At 37.7% G+C, this 17,855-nt stretch overlaps 2 protein-coding genes across 4 annotated transcripts; both read right to left on the bottom strand.

The window, feature by feature from the left end:
- Positions 1–111: 111 nt before the first annotated feature.
- Positions 112–8,244, bottom strand: LOC106169198 (succinate-semialdehyde dehydrogenase, mitochondrial). Of its 3 annotated transcripts, none has more exons than XM_087015338.1 (12): positions 8,105–8,244; positions 5,722–5,872; positions 5,174–5,295; positions 4,653–4,736; positions 4,255–4,425; positions 3,658–3,774; positions 3,108–3,251; positions 2,590–2,733; positions 1,956–2,114; positions 1,476–1,645; positions 1,254–1,312; positions 112–877 (listed from the first exon to the last, which is right to left on the bottom strand). In XM_087015338.1, the coding sequence occupies exons 2-12, from the start codon at positions 5,816–5,818 to the stop codon at positions 669–671; spliced, it is 1,476 nt and encodes a 491-aa protein (XP_086871464.1). In that variant the 5' UTR covers positions 5,819–5,872; positions 8,105–8,244; the 3' UTR covers positions 112–668. The 3 variants fall into 3 exon arrangements, with proteins under 3 accessions (XP_086871464.1, XP_086871463.1, XP_086871462.1); XM_087015337.1 differs by lacking the exon at positions 8,105–8,244 and adding an exon at positions 6,587–6,693; XM_087015336.1 differs by lacking the exon at positions 8,105–8,244 and adding an exon at positions 6,587–6,661 and having other exon boundaries at positions 5,722–5,885.
- A 3,102-nt stretch (positions 8,245–11,346) lies between these two features.
- On the bottom strand, positions 11,347–17,837 carry LOC106152845 (death domain-containing protein CRADD-like). Its single transcript, XM_087015649.1, has 4 exons — positions 17,624–17,837; positions 12,615–12,743; positions 12,029–12,299; positions 11,347–11,665 (listed from the first exon to the last, which is right to left on the bottom strand). The coding sequence occupies exons 2-4, from the start codon at positions 12,714–12,716 to the stop codon at positions 11,640–11,642; spliced, it is 399 nt and encodes a 132-aa protein (XP_086871775.1). The 5' UTR covers positions 12,717–12,743; positions 17,624–17,837; the 3' UTR covers positions 11,347–11,639.
- Positions 17,838–17,855: the final 18 nt, after the last annotated feature.

Raw genomic sequence — 17,855 nt, 5'->3', positions numbered from 1 at the left:
GGGGAATGTTCCAAAATATCTGTTCTGAACCTCTCTCTATTATTGGCACATTACCACAACACTCAAAAAGAACGAGATTGAAGGTAAAGACAAAAGATTTAAAAGCTGATCTCACTATGGTAACAATTTTATTTTGGCACTCAAGGAGCAGTGTAAATGAAACTCTGCGAGACTTTATAAAAATATTGAAAGGTCTTTTTAAGTTGCATTAACGTGATATGCATAATGACAAAGCTCCTTGGGGAAAGTGAAATATTAACTGATTTTAGTAAAATTAAAGTTAATTCCTCACCCCTAAAATGTTATCATGATTGAGTAATTGCATAACTGACAGCAATAAGTGACAAATGTTGGGTCACATTGAATAGGTTTCTATTCAGACTGATTATACTATAATTCCACACAAACAAGCATGAGGCAAAGGTCAGCAAAGTCTCTCATTCCCCATTTTAAAGTAAAAACCATTTGTACAGTAAGTTCTTTTCCCCTCTGTAAAGGTTAACATTTATATCTAGTTCAATATGTTATTCTTTCATAGCTTTTTATATCCAGTTCAACATCTTACTCTTTCAATCTGCTATTGCACAAACCACAACAGAAATTTTTCCCCATTGTGTTAGCTGTGACAGCCCAGCTGTGAATGCTAGGGTGTGCTATCCAGTTCAGTTCTATTGAATCCCACCCATACAAATGTACTTAATATTCATGTATTCATCAATCCCATATTTGGAGCCTTCTCTCCCAATCCCGGACTCCTTGACGCCACCAAAAGGGGCCTCCACTGTAGACAGGATGCCATCATTAACGGCAACCATGCCAACCTCCATATTCTCAGCCACGCGCCAAATTTGAGACAAATCTCTGGAGAAAAAGTAACCTGAAAAAACAGAATAAGCCTTTTAACAAGACGTGGCATAAATATTGGTTAATTCTGAAGTCTGGATGAAATGGCAATAGTTCAATTTGTGTCAAACTGAAAGTTGTCTGATAAAGGTGTGTGATGGACAATAAAACATCAAGGGACAAAAAATTCATTTTTGTGAAAAATGAAAAAAAAAAGCTGTCACAGGATTTTACCAAACAATATCACATATTTCAATAAAAATGTAATTTAGATAGTATGACATGCCATAAACATTTCATTTTAATTCAAACCTTTTTCTTCTGGGGTATAAAATGTACACCTACAAGTCTTAGTAGCATACTTCTAAGTCTCACTGAAGAATTCAAGGTAAAGAATATTGCGAAGTTACCTGCCAAACCAACGGAGCTTGCATTTTCTAGTGCTATGGCTTCCTCTTCAGTTCTAAATCTGGAAAACATAACAAACATGAAGCCACGTTCACAGTTCTAACAGAAAGTATTATTATGATCTTATTAAAAAAGTAATAAAGTAAAAAAAAAAAGCTGTGTTGGGATAAGTCAAATTGTACCATTAAATGCAAAAAAGACCTTTTATTAGAAATCACACTTACTTAATCACGGCTGACACTGGACCAAAGATTTCCTCTTTAAAGCACCTCATTTCTGACGTGACATCAGTGAGGAGCGTGGGCTCGTAGTAGTTCTCGCCAGCTGAGTGTCGCTTCCCGCCCATCTTCAACTGGGCTCCTCTTGACACAGCATCCTGGGTCAGCTCATCCACCTAACAACACAGAAATACAACAGCTATTGGCCGAAAATGTTCATTTTTAAGATCCAACAGGGGCGTAACCAGGCATACGCACGGATGCACTGTGCGTACAATTTTTTGAGCCAACCATGATATTATTCTCCACAAATTCAGTGTATTTTTCACGGAATATAATCGTACCTGGGAATTTTCAAAATCTGTGCGTACAATTTTAAAAGGTCTGGTTATGCCCCTGTCCAAAGAAATAGTGAAAAGTAAGCATGAACAGTCAAAGTATCTGAAAGAGTCAAGAGAAAAGAAAAGAAAAGAAAAGACAACCAACCTTGTCCACACCTTTACTATTAATCAGTGGGCCTTGTGTGACGTCCTCAGAGAACCCATCCCCCACTTTCAGCTGTTTCAGCATCTGCTCCCCCAGCTTCTGTACAAACTGGTCGTAGATTCCCTCCTGCACCAAGAACCTGTTGGCACACACACACGTCTGTAAAGAGAGGGTAAACAATTATTGCCTGATAAATCATCAAACTGTCACTTATAACTCAGGGGTCAATTTGCAGTGGTCTTTTAAAGCTTTTAAACATACTTTTCATCTGCTTCTCCTCAGGATAAATTTTCAGTTGTCAATTTTTACTACAAACATGAATCATTTCAGTTTTAAAACCAATGCAATACTGCATTCAAGTAGACTATTAACCAGTTAAATCTGGAAAAAATTTTGGTAAGGTAAGTGCCTCAGCTAATTTAATCACAATGACCAATACCTAACACAGCCTGAAATTATATACTTCCACTTCTAACACACTGTCACACCTAACACACTGTCACACCTAACAAACTGTCCCTGGTGATTGTCTCACCTATACCTGACACACTATCACATCCACACATATTAATAAACACTGTCACACCTAACACAATGTCACACCTAACACAATACCCCTGGTGAACACTCTCACCTGGCCACTAACTCTGAACTTGCAGGCCATTGCTCCCATCACTGCTGCATCCACATCTGCACTGTCAAAGACCACAAAGGGAGCATTGCCACCCAGCTCCATAGACACTCGCTTTACTGTGTTGGCACACTGCTGCAAGAGAATCTGGAACCAAAATATGGGCCAACTTTAGTTATGTGGATGCAAGGCCTTTTCCATAATCAGGGTCACCTCAACATCAAAATTCACCCATTTCCCATGTTCCTTTTCTTTAAGGCCCCTATGTATTGACTGTGATAAAAGAACTACTGACTGATAGGACGCGAGACAACTGAAGTTAACGTTCATAAGATATGCTTTATCTCATACAAGTGTACCTGTTGGTACAAGGGAAAAATGGAAACAATAAATATTTTGGTAAGTAATCATTTTCCTTTTTTTATAAAAAAAATTAACATCATTTACTTATTGCTATCTTTCTATCAGGATTTACATATTTCATTTATTTCAATAAAAAATGCATAAATATGTTAAGCTACCTTCCCAGTGTTAGTAGAACCTGTAAATGATATTTTTGCCACCAGAGGGCTCTCACATAGCACCTTCCCAACTTCCACTGTGTTCTGTCTTGAACATGTGACAACATTTATGACACCTGGTGGCAAGCCTGCCTTCTCTGCCAACTGAAAAAAGTAAACTTCATAAACTACTCATGTCTTAACATAGTTGACATAATTCCTTCTTGAAAGATGCCTGTTTGATAGATAATTATTCCCGCACACCTTGTACAAACTTAAATCCAGTAATTAAATTTTTAATAATTCTTCCATACAGGTTCATTCTTAAATAACCGGATTAACCCAGGTTAGAATAAGAGCGGAATATATACATGGCAACCAATGTTCTTACTAACATATAATATAGAAAGGGCAGACTGTTTTAGTGTATTTTGAAGGCTTGATAACAAATCTTCTGAATCTGACTGTAACCTACCGGAACATAAAACAAAATGGGCAGCTTCTGTCATGTCTTTTACAAACTTATTACATGTAACAACAACCCTCCCCTCCTGCTTCAGTACATACATACATCACACAAAACGAGTGCAGAAAACGGCGTATCTTCTGCTGGTTTAATAACAACAGTACACCCTGCAGCAATGGCGGCTCCAGCTTTACGTGTTATCATAGCTGACGGGAAATTCCACTGAAAAAGAAAATTGAAAAGACATTTAGTCACATCCCAAAACAAAGAATTCTCAACAGAAACTAGTGTTTGTGTGTTTTTCATTACAATTCTATCTTACAGTACACACATGATACAAGGATAATTTACTAGTAATTTAATTCCTATGATCCAGAGTTAATGACCACTTATTATTTTTCTTCCACAACACCCCTTACCTTATTCTTTTCAAAATTTCAAGAATGTTCGACAGAATATTCTGCATAATTAATGCCATCAATATGTCATAAAGAAGTATAGACGTCAAAAAATTTTAAAAAGTATCTGCTATTGGCAAACTAACACCATCTTACTTCAAAATAAATATTAAATAAATTGTCAAAAATATATATGATTTTTTTTACCACAACTGAGATATCAGGCAAATGTCTGTGTACACTATGCTACATGCTTGTATACTAAGTACCAAATCTTTGAATACCAAATCACCAATGAACTTACTGGTGTAATCAACCCACACACGCCCACTGGTTGTTTGATGGCCAAAAGGCGTTTGCTGTCCACTGGAGATGGAATTATGTCACCATATGTGCGTCTTGCTTCTTCTGCAAACCACTCAAAGAACCCGGCTGCATAGCCTATCTCCCCCATAGCTTCCTTCAGAGGCTTGCCCTACAACAAGATATGACATAAAATGAACTTCCATTTTTTATTTCTGCTTATTTTTAGCTTGAAAAAATGTCCGTTTGTACTAAAAACAGTACTAATCCATTTCGACTATCACTGTTGTTTTCTTTATTCAATACCTGTAATTTATATCATGGGAAGCAATCAAATTACACATAATCATTATTATCGCGTTATAAACCCAGACTTAATATCATGGGAAGCAATATTACCATTTCCTCTGTGATGAGTTTTCCCAGCTCTTGCTGGTTCTCCATCATAAGATTGAACCATTTTCTTAGTACAGCACTGCGTTCCTGAAAGACATCTTTTAATCTGAAGACAAAATTCCTGACTCTTTAATACTTAAAACATTATACACATTAAATATACTAATGTGCACAACTGATCCAGTTTCAGCTCAAATTTTAGGAAGAATTTCATTTACAGTTGCAGTTATTGTTTCACTTGCCATTAAATTTATTCATCGGTAATTACAAACAATTATTAAGCGAGCTAATAACCCTGCTAATAGGGTTCAAGGCTCTTTCATCATTATTCCCTCTACCCCCTGGTGAAAAATCTTTTCACTCCTGGTTCTTTTACTTCCAGTTAATTGATTTCCCAGTTTTTTTCTGTGACATGGTATATGCAGAAAAAGTGGAAAGGCAGAAGAGAGGATATGTAGAAAAAAGTGAGGAAAATAGAAGTGCTGACATGAAGAGAAAATGCCACAAAATGGCTCCACCTTTACCTTGACTGAGGACTTCTTCCATGACTGAAAAGCTGTGTGTGCCTTCTGGATGGCAATCTGCGTATCTTCTGCATTCATGTCAGGACAACTTCCCATCAGACCCCCATTAGCAGGGTTCAACACTGGAAAATATCACATGTCAACACCCAAATTCAACATTCAACATCTAATGTCAACATTCAACATCCAATTTCAACACTGAATTTCAATGCCCAAATTTCAACATACATTCAGTGAACATCCAACAATCAAATTTCATGCTAAATCAAAGTTTCTCTCATATTGTAAAGCAGATTGTAACATTGTTAACTTATTTTATAAAATGCATATGTGGCATGAATACAGTACACCTCTGGCACAACTGATTATAAATACCTGTATATACATGCTAACAAACCTGCCATTTCGAAAATAAACCTTCGATGAAACGAGGGCAGGTTGTTGTCTCTTACTTCATCAGAGTCCATCAGTTGGACCTGAATTAAGGACTATCACTACACCGACAACACCTTAGTTTTCATTACACTCATGTCTTAGGGACAAATCACCTTGAAACGTTTTCCCACTTTTGGCGTCCACCCACTTCCCGTTAACGTAGGCCTTCTCGTGGAGGAATTGACTGGCCGTCCTGACAGAGTATGCCATTCTGGACACCTGTAATCTGGACAGGAGGGACCTACTGCCCAGCAGCTTGATAACCTGCAACATTAAACTAGATAAGGAATGTTGACCACCAATACATCTTTTATTTAACAAGATTAAGTTCAGTTAAATTCAACATTAACAAAATGCCTTTGAGACAAAATGACTGCCACAATTAATTATAATTTAGAGTGTATTATTATAATCTATTTTAAAATTACTATTTATAATGTGATAATGTCAGTTTTTTTTCTTTTCTTTCCTTTTTTTTTTTTTTTTTTTTTTTTTGTGTGTGTGTGTGTGTGTGTGTGTGTGTTTGTGTTTTCACCCTCAGCATCCACCCCCACCCAACTCTACCGTAGTACTGAGACAGGATGCTGGGAACTATGTCAGATCGAAATGAATGTGGAGAATCTTTTAACAGTAAGTAATTATTAGCTCAACCGTCATTTAGCCCTTGTAGTACACTAGGTCTAATGTGCACGTCCTGAGTTTTAAAATATCACAAGACGCCAGCTCGGAATGACCGTACCCTGACTAACCAGACGATGTGCAGGACTTGGTGCCGACTATTTAAGTTACATGTAACAACGTTAACGATGGTTGTCTTCCTCGCCCGTGCACCGGTAAACGTGATGACATTGACACATTCAAGACGAAAGGCAGTCTGTAACCTTCAACAACTGCAAAATTGCTTATTTCAGATATCGTTGGGGCCATCCCTCTGTGTTATAAACACACGTGCTGTCTACTGAACAAAGTGGTACTCACTGACATGACTAAAGTTCTCGGGAAAACCGCATAGAACTTGACTACTATGTGAAACACACACTTTCAGTTTTGCTGTTGATCAACACACCGGAAGTGATTTTGATTGGATATTTCATAAACTAGGTCAAATACGATCATTCGGAACTCCTCGACAATTTCCGGCTATCTTCCGAACGCCTTGAAACTAGTGATGATGATGACGCAGGAATCAATCGACGGTGAGCCGAGTGAAATACGATGTGATCCTAAATAAGGTCACCGCACCCATACATAACCACGCTAGATAAATTTGCTTTGAAAATGTAAGAAAGTAAAAAAAAAAAATGATAACTTGAAATACATGACTTGGATTTTAAAAACTGCATATATGAATAAACAACAGCTACATAAAAGAATAAACAGAGCTAAAAATAGAAATAAAATGAACAAACAAATAAATAAATAATAGGCCTAATAATAATAAGTAAATAATAATAAGTAAATAATAAAATTAAAATAAAAATTAAATGGAAAGAAAAATTTCTATTTCAATTTCCGTGTTTAACCTTGCAAGACTGAAATGTGCATAGTTATGTCATTATAACAAAGTTGTAGACTTTTTTCTGAAAAAAATAAAAATTGCAAACAGTTACCTACAGGTAGATATTGTAACTATAGCATAGGGCCTACCGATATATTTCCCGTTTTTCTTAATTCGAATTTTCACTCATAGCCCAATCAAGCCAAAGGGACAATTACAGTCTTCCAGTGGGTTAGGCGAGATACATGTACAGTAGGTAAAAAGATAACGGATCGACCCTGTTTTTACTCTCGTAAATAAATCAGTACACGCATGCTAAAAGACAGATGATAAAACTTTTCGTATCAGTAGATTAAAGGCTATAAATAGCACACCCAATTTAACCATCAGTATGCCACAGCATTGCTTCTCTCTCTCTCTCTCTCTCTCATTATAACATAAAGCTATCCGTATATAAGTGGCATAATATTTGACCGGTCGTATGACTAGGAGAGTATTCTCCATATCCACACCTGACAGGTGGTGTACAATACATGTACAGCGGGACGAGATCACACCCAAAAGAACAATTAAACAGGACTGGTTAAACAAGAAAGGGGTGTGGGGAGGAGCGTAATATGGTTCTTGTTCTGGAGCTTTTCTGGTCAAAAAGAGAATTCGTCCGACCCCGACTCTCTCAGTCTTGTATTTTAAAAATCCGGTTATCGCGATGGTACATGTAAGGTTACGGATCTGAGATAGTTTGCAACGCGTGAATGAAAACTCCAGTTAACATAAGAGGAGCCCTTCAAAGAAAAATCAACACTCATGCCGGAGAGGATTCAGTGAATCTGCGTCTGCCAAATTAATTGATATCAGAACATCAAGGATTTTTCTTTACATAACATGCCTCCAAACGGGTGTTGTCTCGCAAAACAAATTACGGCATTCTTTGCATAGCTGAACAATATTGAAAAATAAAATAGCTTAAAACAATTCAAAATACATCTTTATCCTACCGTTTAAAATACTCGGTTCCTAAGTCCCCCTGCGACTTCACGCTACGCCTTGTTACGCTACGATTAACGTAAATGATAAAACCTGGCGTTCTTGGGCTTTAAAAAGGGGTGCACACTATCACGTGAGCAAGGTTAATCTTTTCACTGTTAAGAGACGAAAACTTCATTTTTGCTTCTTGACCAATGACTGGCACTCCTGTACGCGTGGATGTATAATATTCTATAATATTCGTCCTCATCCTCCTCAGGGAAGTTAGAGATCTACAGTTAGTCTGAAACAAGACCAAAATATATGTTATGGATACTGTCATCTACACGTACATCTATTATAAATTGCTGTGAGGCCAAGTATAGTGATGTATATAAGAAATAAACTTTAGTCTTTTTAGTTTTACTTTTGTTTTAGTGTACATACAGTATTGACATTCATCCGCATCAATGTGAACTTTAAACGTTTATTCTGCATGACCAAAGCGTTTATCCATCAAACATGTTGCTTAGTGTTCATTTTACCCTTTCCTGCCCTCCACTGCGTCCGGGCACTTTCTCATTATATATGTTTAATAATACATATATATATAGAGAGAGAGAGATAGAGACATATTATCAGTATCAGTTTTGCGTGTGGATAAATCCCATGGACTGAATTGACACATATGGTCAATCCGTCTGTGCGCATCTGTAGCATAAATTGGCATATTTTACCATATTTCTAATATCGTTTTTCCTCGATGCCTCCATCTCTATCTCTCTTCCTCTCCCTCTCTGTGTGTGTGTGTGTGTGTGCGTGTGTGCGTGTGTGTGCTTGTGCACGCGCGGGCGTTCGAAAGAGGGAGAGGGAGAGAGAGAAAGAGATCAGACAAACACATACTACGTGCAGTTCATATGAATATTAATTTGTTTTAACATCTCGGACCGTCACCCGCTATGCTGTCTCATTTCTGTCATTGTACATATTTGAAGGATGAGTACACCTTTACGTGTTAGTGTGCACAACATTTCCTACTTCAGAGGTCATGAAAGGACATTTCTTTCAAAGGTATCTTGGGGACCTACGCCAACGGTAACAAACGGACAGTATAGGAGACGCCTTCGTTCCCTTTAGATCGCCCAGTACATGTAGCTGAAGAAGGTGGGCGGCGTTCATCTGAGGTCCTTAGCTGTCCTCTTATCAGCCGGTTGTGGGAGCTCTGGGGACGTGGAGAACGCACCCTCTTATCGGGTTGAAAACATATTTGTAATACGTACGACAGGTGAGAGCGGGAAAACTAGGTCAAACTATACAGGTGTGCAACGGTTAAATTTCACACGCCGAAGAACGTACTTCCTAGCAGCACGCTAAAAACTGTTTTATAATGCCTGTATCACATGTAGTACGATTATCCCTCACTTTTACCACACCATTAAATGAAATATGATAAAATATAGGATATTGTTATTGTAAATAGGCTACATGGACAATGTAGAGTGAAGGCCCAAACATTCCAATATCATGAGTGTTTTGTTTTATGTACACATGTAGGTCGATAAAGAACACCGATTCTTAGGTGGGAGGCGTTTTTCAATAATTCTTATTTCAAAGTTTATTAATTTGTCTATTGGGCAGGAACCCTTTGAAAGATCGGAACTTTATACCCCACCCCACCGTCACCTTACCTTATCTGTTTGTCTACCAGCTTGCTATTATGTGTGCTTCTGCCATATGTGTATTTTTTTTTTTTTTTTTTTTTTTTTGGGGGGGGGGGGTAGGGGGGGGCTTCATTGTCATGTGTTTAAATAGCCCAATTGGCGACAATAACAGTGAAGATTCTTTTATTCTAGTTATAAACACAGAGCAATGGAGATGAAAGAGATGTCATCTTCTCCACCGACAGCAGAAATGTCCGCTGATCGCGACAAGGACATAAAGGACACGGCTGTAGATCAGGTAAACATACACCTGGAGGAGAAAACAACGCAATCGGATTCTCAACAACCGCAATCAGATGAAAACGTTATCAAAACACGAGACGTTCAGCCCGCTGAAGATATAATCATTAAACAAAGACAGTCTGGACGATTGAAAATATTGTCGGCTATCTCAATTATAATTTTCTTTCCAACTGGAATTCCTGCATTCATCTATGCATTGAAAACAGAAGAAGAATACAAAAAGGGAATTCAGCAAGGAGATCTTACACGCGCGAGGAGAACTCGCTTGTACTGTGAAAGGTTTATTATTCTATCTTTTATTGGTGCTATACTTCTTATTGGAATTATATGTGGTGTTGCATTTGGCGCGAGGAACGTCGCACTCCACGTGTAGAATTAAGGTGAAGGAGGCGGAGCGCCAATTAGGCTCTATATGCCTCATGCACATAGAATTTTTAACAAAAACGATCGTGGAATAATATATTCTGTTCCATATAGAACTTATTAGCAATGTCGGCAAAAAACTCTACAAAAGTGGACTGAATCGTAGATATTCAGAGGATGCCCCCACCCCCCAACGATGAAATTAATTTTTTTTTTTTAATCAGCGATGAGAAATCTTGATTCTTTGACAAAGATACCATGTTGGTGGATACGTTTCTGCACGCTGCAGTTCTATATGGGACATTTCAATAAATATCTCATTCTAATTGCAGAACAGGGGGTGGCTTTAGAGGCACCTACTCCTTTCTCTCTCTCTCTCTCTCTCCCCCCCCCCCACCCCCCACCAATATTAATTTGTACCAGCTTCTTCAAGAATGAGACAATATCTCACAGAACAGATTTGTGACCCTTCAGGAGAGCCTATCACACATCCTGTGGAAAATAAACTTGACTTTTAAAGAGTTTTTTTCTGTTGATTTGTATTAACTTGGTGACATTTGGCCGTCTTTTTTAATTTTATGGATATTTTTTCTACCACTATGGAAATCACGAAGACAAATAACACTTTTTTTAGATATGATATTAAAACCACGCCACATATTATTTGCTTGCTTAGGAAAACCTTATAAAGTGACATTACAAGGCTTCAGGATATTCGGATATAATTAGACCTTTGAGTCAAAATGGAGTCAATTCCGTAGATTTTTAGATTAGAACTTTTTGGAATGAATGACAATACAACGCTTCTTTAAAACCTCGGCCTCGCCAACTAATTTTTCATGATACGTTGCATAATTTCATTATAGTTTACAACTTGAATATATGTGTATTGTACATTTGTTAACATTTAATATTAAATAAACAACCAGATTGTACAGTATAAAAAGTTTATTTGTGAATATAAAGTTCATTTTATTACAAGGATGATTCTTCAAAATCATAAGAGGACGATTGTTGTCAATCAAACACACATTGAAAAGTTACTAGCTAATAATACAAAACAATTATGAATTCTAAAACCAGGAAAAATAGTTTGTCATTTTGAAAGTTTATAATAACAAAAGATTGGTATAACTGTTTGTTCCATGGGTGTGCATTGAAGGTTGTTGGCCCACGAAAGAGAATGAAATCACGCAGATATCCCTTGCACTGTATATACGCTTTTTTCCCCTTGTCCGGCTTACTTTAGATCAATGCCGTACTCGTCTAAAACAAAAGAAAAATTGATAGAAAATATCTTAAAATATCTTGTTGATATTCTGAATCTATTGGCAAGATTCAAATCCAATGAAATGTTTATTTCAAACTAAAGGTAGTCATAAAATCGTTAAAAAGAGTTCTGGGGTGTCATCAGTTAGACACGGAATATGTTGAGCTGCTTCTCAGTTGCAAAATGAATAGCGTGAGCCACAATTATTGAACGAAGCAAACGAAAGTAGTGCTATATTTTCTATCCAGGTCATGTTATTAAATTGCTCAGATATCCTGAAAAAGACACATTTTATATAAAATATAAGAAAAGGGATTTTTCATTTAAAAGAAAAAATATATCCTTCCTTCATCTTGTACCTTTGTCATCTAACTGCAGAGGTCCCTCGGCACCTCCTGCTCCAGGGTCAGCCGATGGGTTACTAGGTTGTGCTTTCTGCTGTTTAAGTTCATCCAATGTCCTTGATATCCTTTCGGCAACAAAACCATTCTCATATCCCAAGGAACTCAGGAATGCAGTGAAGGCGTTGGGTCCACGAGTAGGAAGTAGATCAAGCAACCGCCCCATTCGTACGTGTCTTGTTTCTGGTGCCATAATCATCTCCCTCATTTGCTCAGTAATAATACCCTCCTAAAACCCAAATATAAAATTAGTGACATGATGCAGAGATTGCAGGAATACGTATTTATATATTTTAAGGTCTAGCACTCACCGTGTTCCTTTCAGAAGTTCATAAACAGTACTGTTGTACTATATTCTATTCTATTCTATTTTGATATTTTTTAAATGTGTGTGTGTGTGTGTGTGTGTGTGTGTGAGAGAGAGAGAGAGAGAGAGAGAGAGAGAGAGAGAGAGAGAGAGAGAGAGAAAGACAGAGAGGGAGAAAGACAGATTGAGGGAGGGAGGGAGGTGTTTGAGGGATGGCGGGGCTGTGCAGTACTCCACCTGCATAAGATAATCCACTAAGTACACAGGGTCCAGGTGCTCAATCAAGAATACTCTGCTGTTAATGAGAACTTGCTTGTGTATTTCCTCCATTTCGCACATAATGCTGATTTAGGGTTGCAATGTAGGCTGAAACGCAAATTAATAGAATAAATAAAACTGAAGTAAACCTACTAATATTTTACAGGATTAAGAGTGTAGTACATTAACGTTCACATTTGTTTACATATGCACGGTGGCATTTAGCATAATTATAATCATACGATATCATACGATGATAATGCATGTATGCAGACGAATGACGCCTGTGCCTTTTTCCATATTGTAAGAATACACTTTTAAAGACTGAACTTTGCGTTGTCTTTATTCCTCATAATCTTAAATACAAAAAAAAATGCTTGCAATGTTTCCTGGTGCAATGCAAACTGAGCATATTTAGGGAATGAGAGAGAGAGAGAGTGAGAGAGAGAAAGACAGAGAGAGATTGAGGGAGGGAGGGAGGGAGGGGTTTGAGGGATGGCGGGGCTGTGCATTATCCTAATAAATATGGATGGCCTGCACACATCGTTAGCACAAGGATTCGCTGTCCGGGAGATAGGACTCAGATATATTTTATCGTCAGAAGGAAGGGAGGTTATCTAAATGCGTTTATATATTTTGGATAAGTATCAGGCGTCCACTGTAAATCATGTGAGAGTGAATTAAGTTTTAAAAAGTCTAGTCCAAGTGTGCGAACTTGCCCAACCCAGTGGCAAGTCCACACACATACTAGAATCCAAAAGACAAATGTGATTTTGTCCAATTTTGTGCATTTATTCGGTACGTAAGACCGAGTAACAGCTGCAACTTAAGCGGCCACTCTTTAACGACTCCTCAGTATTGTTTGCCTATGGAAACTTTTCAAAAGTAAACTAATGTTAAAGACGAAAGGACCAATAAAAACACAGCAGTTTTGACCAAAATATCAAAAGGTTTATTTAAATTTATTAACAACAAATCATCTACATTAATCAGTCACAGTTGTGACAAACGTACGTGAAGGCAGGCTGGCCAAGTGTAATTACAACTGCCGTCATGCTGAGGGCATTGCAGAGAGCATTCAGAAAAAGATCGTACACATAATTATTATACTGCCTTTCGCAAAAGTTCTCAACTGCTTTGGGCAAATCTGCATCTCCTCCGACAAAAAAATCATTGTAGTTATCTTTACTTTTTTAGATTTTCTTTTATATATATATATCTGAAAATAAAATACAATGTCTTTGAATCAACAGTTTAGTTTGGAAATAACGCATATAATACCACCATGTCCACACGACAAGTTAAAACATTAAAATACATTAACTTTCATCAGAAAATATGTCCAACAAGATGTTTTATGTAATGGCTGACTGATAAATGAAAATAAGGATTAAAATCGTGTTTTAATAACTTTAAATTATCTCTTTGATGTCATTGTGACATCAATTCATTATTGAAATTCGCCAGAGAAGCAAACAAAAACATATTGCCTATTCTATGTCATACGTCTTCCATTAAAAGAGATATTTATCGTCTGTAAAAGAGTTATGCGCCCTACAAAAGACCCTCATGTCAGTTGTCAGTCACAGTAATGGTCGTTGTTACGCCTGGCCTCTTCGTGGCTGTTGCCACCGCTCTCAAGCAGCAAGGCATTTCTTGGGGGTAGGTTTTTAGAGTTCAGTCTGGAATAGCATTCCAGGCATCGGTCTAAAATTGTCCAATCTGGTCCAGTTTTGTTGTAGGACATGTAGGCAGTTGATTGGTGAGTAATGGTCTACCGAAATATTGTCTATGTGGTTCAAATGTGGCGATTTTGATGACCAGGGTAGCTGCTCATTCCCTTGGTTCGGTAAGTTATCTGCTATTAAAAGTGCTCTATGTGAACCTGCAACCTCATCGTGCAACCTAGAATTGTTCCTAAGGTGCCCCTATCAAATGATAGTCAAGTGGTTCCGAAATTATTCCTTTATTTGATCTGGTTCAGGTTTTCGTCGATGACTACCATTGGTGTTTTGGCACCAATGTGGAATCTACTCCAAATACTGACGCTGTCAATCACCGTTGTCACTTTAGACCCAGCATATGCTTCGTCGTATGCCTCTTCTGGATATCTGTAAACTGTTTTGACTAATTGGGCGGTACAGTTGAAATCTAACCTCAATAAAGAAAGCCACGCAGTTTCAGTGATCTACCCAGAATCGTTCATGGCCCCCAATTCATTAGAGAAACAGACGACGATGTTTTGCTGTATACAGTGGGTACCTCGGAGGTCATTTGGTGTTCTTACCTGCTAAAACCAGTTTGGTGTTCGATAAGGGCTTTGAAAAACGCATTTTAGTGGCAATTTACCCCTCGTTCTGAACGGACTAAGTGTTTTTGTTTAGTTGCAGCAGCGTATCCCGAAAGACAGTGGGTCCTGTACCCTGTAGGTAAAACTCTGATACATTGGGGGTGACCTCTGTGTAGGTACATCAGTCTGGGCATTACTCTATAAAACTGTGGGGACCGTTCCGTTTGGCGCTATGATCTGTCTGGTTATGTCTGTATTTTCGAACCATTCTGCCTTAGATTAACAAATTTGTAATGCACTACTTGACTCATCTTACGCACTGCAAAACTGACCGCTTGCATGCAAAATTTCAAATTCTTCTATGCAGTAGTTGCCGAAATATGGATACTTTTTTTGACAGAACCAAGCTTTGCCTACGCCAAGCTTTGATCAGCCCAAAGGAACACTACCCAATTAAATCACTGCAAATTACATAATGTAGCAGCGCAACAGGCATGAAAGTCAGTTAATTGGTGGTGACACACCTGACTGCACACTTTTACATTCACAAATCTTATATGAGATCGGAGTTTTTTTTTTAAAGAACGTATTTTTACCTAGGTATACCTTCGAAACTGAAATATTCCATATTAAATGTCAAGTCTGTATGTTTTTCATTGCATTAACAAAAATAAGTAAAATGTGTACAAAAGCCTGTTTCAGCAAAATGGTTAAAATAATTTTTTTCTCAGAACATTTCTTTGGAAGAACCTTCTAAAAGAGAAGACATATGTTGTGGGAGTTATATACCAACATCATATTCACCATAAATCATTGACAAAAAGAGCTAGTGCATCATATTTATGACCTTTTAAGGTAATTTAATTAAAATTGCAAATGACCCATCGTAACAGCTAAAAATAGTTACTTCTTGAACACATAATTGGCTATAATTTTGTAAATTGTAGTCCGATTATTATGATTCTTTTTTTTATTTTGCTCCTATAAACAGTGCCTTTGATATCAGTCTATCAGCAATCTCTAATCATAAATTGCTAATTTATCAGACACTTGTAACATTAACGACATTTAATTGTTCACCCTGATTGTGAAACAGCCGACTGCGTGGTCTTACAGGCCGCCATTTTACTTAAGCGAGCTTCCACGGTGACTTTTCAAAATGGCGGAGGGCGTGATTCATCGTTTCACATTCGAGATATGGGGGGATGGGGGGGAGGGCGGATATGCCCCGAGGGCGGACTAGCCCCACCCTCCCCTACTTTGATAGACAAGAGGTCACTTTAAATTATTCGATATCACGTTATGTAAAAGTTAGTGATCTTATTATACTGTATCTTATTTTCACTATTTTTCTAACAAAATATTAAAATACAAGAGGATAATATTAGGCATACCTCTAATATTATATCGAATTAGTGTGGAGTAAGTAGTAACTTAAAAAAAACTCAAGAGGAACTGGTGTTTACATAGGCAAAATGGGCCACATGATACATTTCTGATCAGAAATATAAGCTACATTGTACGAGTATTAATTAGGTTAAAAATCTAGGCCTACTATTCTTGAAACCACGCTTGTTAACTGACCTCACTCCGAAATGTAACAGTACACTAGTGGCAGTACTCAGATATGAAATACACTCCACAACCAAAACATAAGACAAAGATGATAGAGTTGATTGATAAGTAGTGAGCCTCATATAGAAGGGGTACACATTTTACAAGTATTTTTCTTTATTTTTCAACATAGTCTCCTTGAGTATCTATACACTTTTGCCAGCTAGTTTTGAGAGCCTCTATGCCACTTTTATAGAAGCCCTTCTCTTGGCCGTTCAGAAACCCCTCCAATTCACGTATGACGCCATCTTTTGACACAAAGTGAGTACCTGAAATGGCCTTTTTTAATTAGGGAAATAGATAATATTTAGTCAGAGGGAGCAGGATCAGGCGAATAAAGTGGATGTTCTGTCAGTTCAAAGCCACACTCGTTGATTACAGCCATGGCAATGACAGACTTGTGAGCAGGGGCATTTTGCAAAAGTCACTTGCCTTGCTTATTTGAGAGGCTACCTCGTCGACATAAACTAACCAAATGACACCAAACTTTGGCTACACACCTTTAAATAGTCAGGAAATAGAAGGGCTGAAAAGGGATATACTTGCTTAACCCCTTCCACACGAGGCTCACTACTTATCAATCAACCCTCGTACAGTGGGGCACTTTTAATCATCATTGATGAAAATATTTGTGGGCTGCCCTGTCCGCCATTTTGAAAAACGTCCATGCACAGGCGCAATTCATAGTCGTTTAAGAGGATGCCTATTAGATTCGTGCTCAGCATCTAATTATGCCTCAAATACCACTCGACAAAGAAAAAAAACTTAGGTATACCAGTACAGTATTTTTTTAAATGTCGGTAAATAATGACTTAATTATGTAGTAACTGCTAGCTCATGCAGCCAGGTGCGTGGTTATTCTGCTTGAGGGTAAACTGAATAGTTTAAAAAGAAAGTATTAAGATATTGGGTCAACTTCACGATGATGAAGATGGTCAAACCTCTAAACCCTTATCCCTACAATGTATCCCTACAGCCACGTTCAGATGGACGATAAACAAAACTGACTTCAGACGTCTGCCTTTTCAAAGTAAATTCTTATGGTTAGCATGTTCTAGAACGTATTCAAACACCTTACATGTACCTTTAATGATTTGTAGGATATCTAAATATCTTCCTGTCGATATATTCCTCTTCCTCAGTTTTCAGGTGGGCTTTTCGGATATAATTCCGACAGGAAAACCTCTGAGAACTGAAATGCTGACGACCTCAAGTCTGCCCCTATCTGTAAAACGCGACCAAAAGTAAACGCCTAGCTGATTTAATTTGCTTATTCAGAAGGTGACGTTGTGGCAATCAACAGGTCTTTGTGTATT

This window comes from Lingula anatina, chromosome 6, assembly GCF_051362555.1.
Source record: "Lingula anatina isolate TDL-2025a chromosome 6, LinAna3.0, whole genome shotgun sequence".
NCBI lineage: Eukaryota > Metazoa > Brachiopoda > Lingulata > Lingulida > Lingulidae > Lingula > Lingula anatina.
The sequence above is the reverse complement of the archived record's forward strand: the minus strand, read 5'-3'. Positions and strand labels throughout refer to the sequence as shown.

What these genes read in the sequence shown, in the direction of transcription:
- LOC106169198 (XM_087015336.1), bottom strand. Translation starts at nt 5,881, where the DNA reads ATGTTGCAGGTTATCAAGCTGCTGGGCAGTAGGTCCCTCCTGTCCAGA. An exon ending in GTTCTACTAACACTGGGAAG is followed by an intron (nt 2,734 to 3,107) that starts GTAGCTTAACAT and finishes TTTTGGTTCCAG; the next exon opens with ATTCTCTTGCAGCAGTGTGC. An exon ending in ATAGTAAAGGTGTGGACAAG is followed by an intron (nt 1,646 to 1,955) that starts GTTGGTTGTCTT and finishes CTGTGTTGTTAG; the next exon opens with GTGGATGAGCTGACCCAGGA.
- LOC106152845 (XM_087015649.1), bottom strand. Translation starts at nt 12,716, where the DNA reads ATGTGCGAAATGGAGGAAATACACAAGCAAGTTCTCATTAACAGCAGA. An exon ending in TAGTGGATTATCTTATGCAG is followed by an intron (nt 12,300 to 12,614) that starts GTGGAGTACTGC and finishes TTTGGGTTTTAG; the next exon opens with GAGGGTATTATTACTGAGCA. An exon ending in TCTGCAGTTAGATGACAAAG is followed by an intron (nt 11,666 to 12,028) that starts GTACAAGATGAA and finishes CTTTTGTTTTAG; the next exon opens with ACGAGTACGGCATTGATCTA.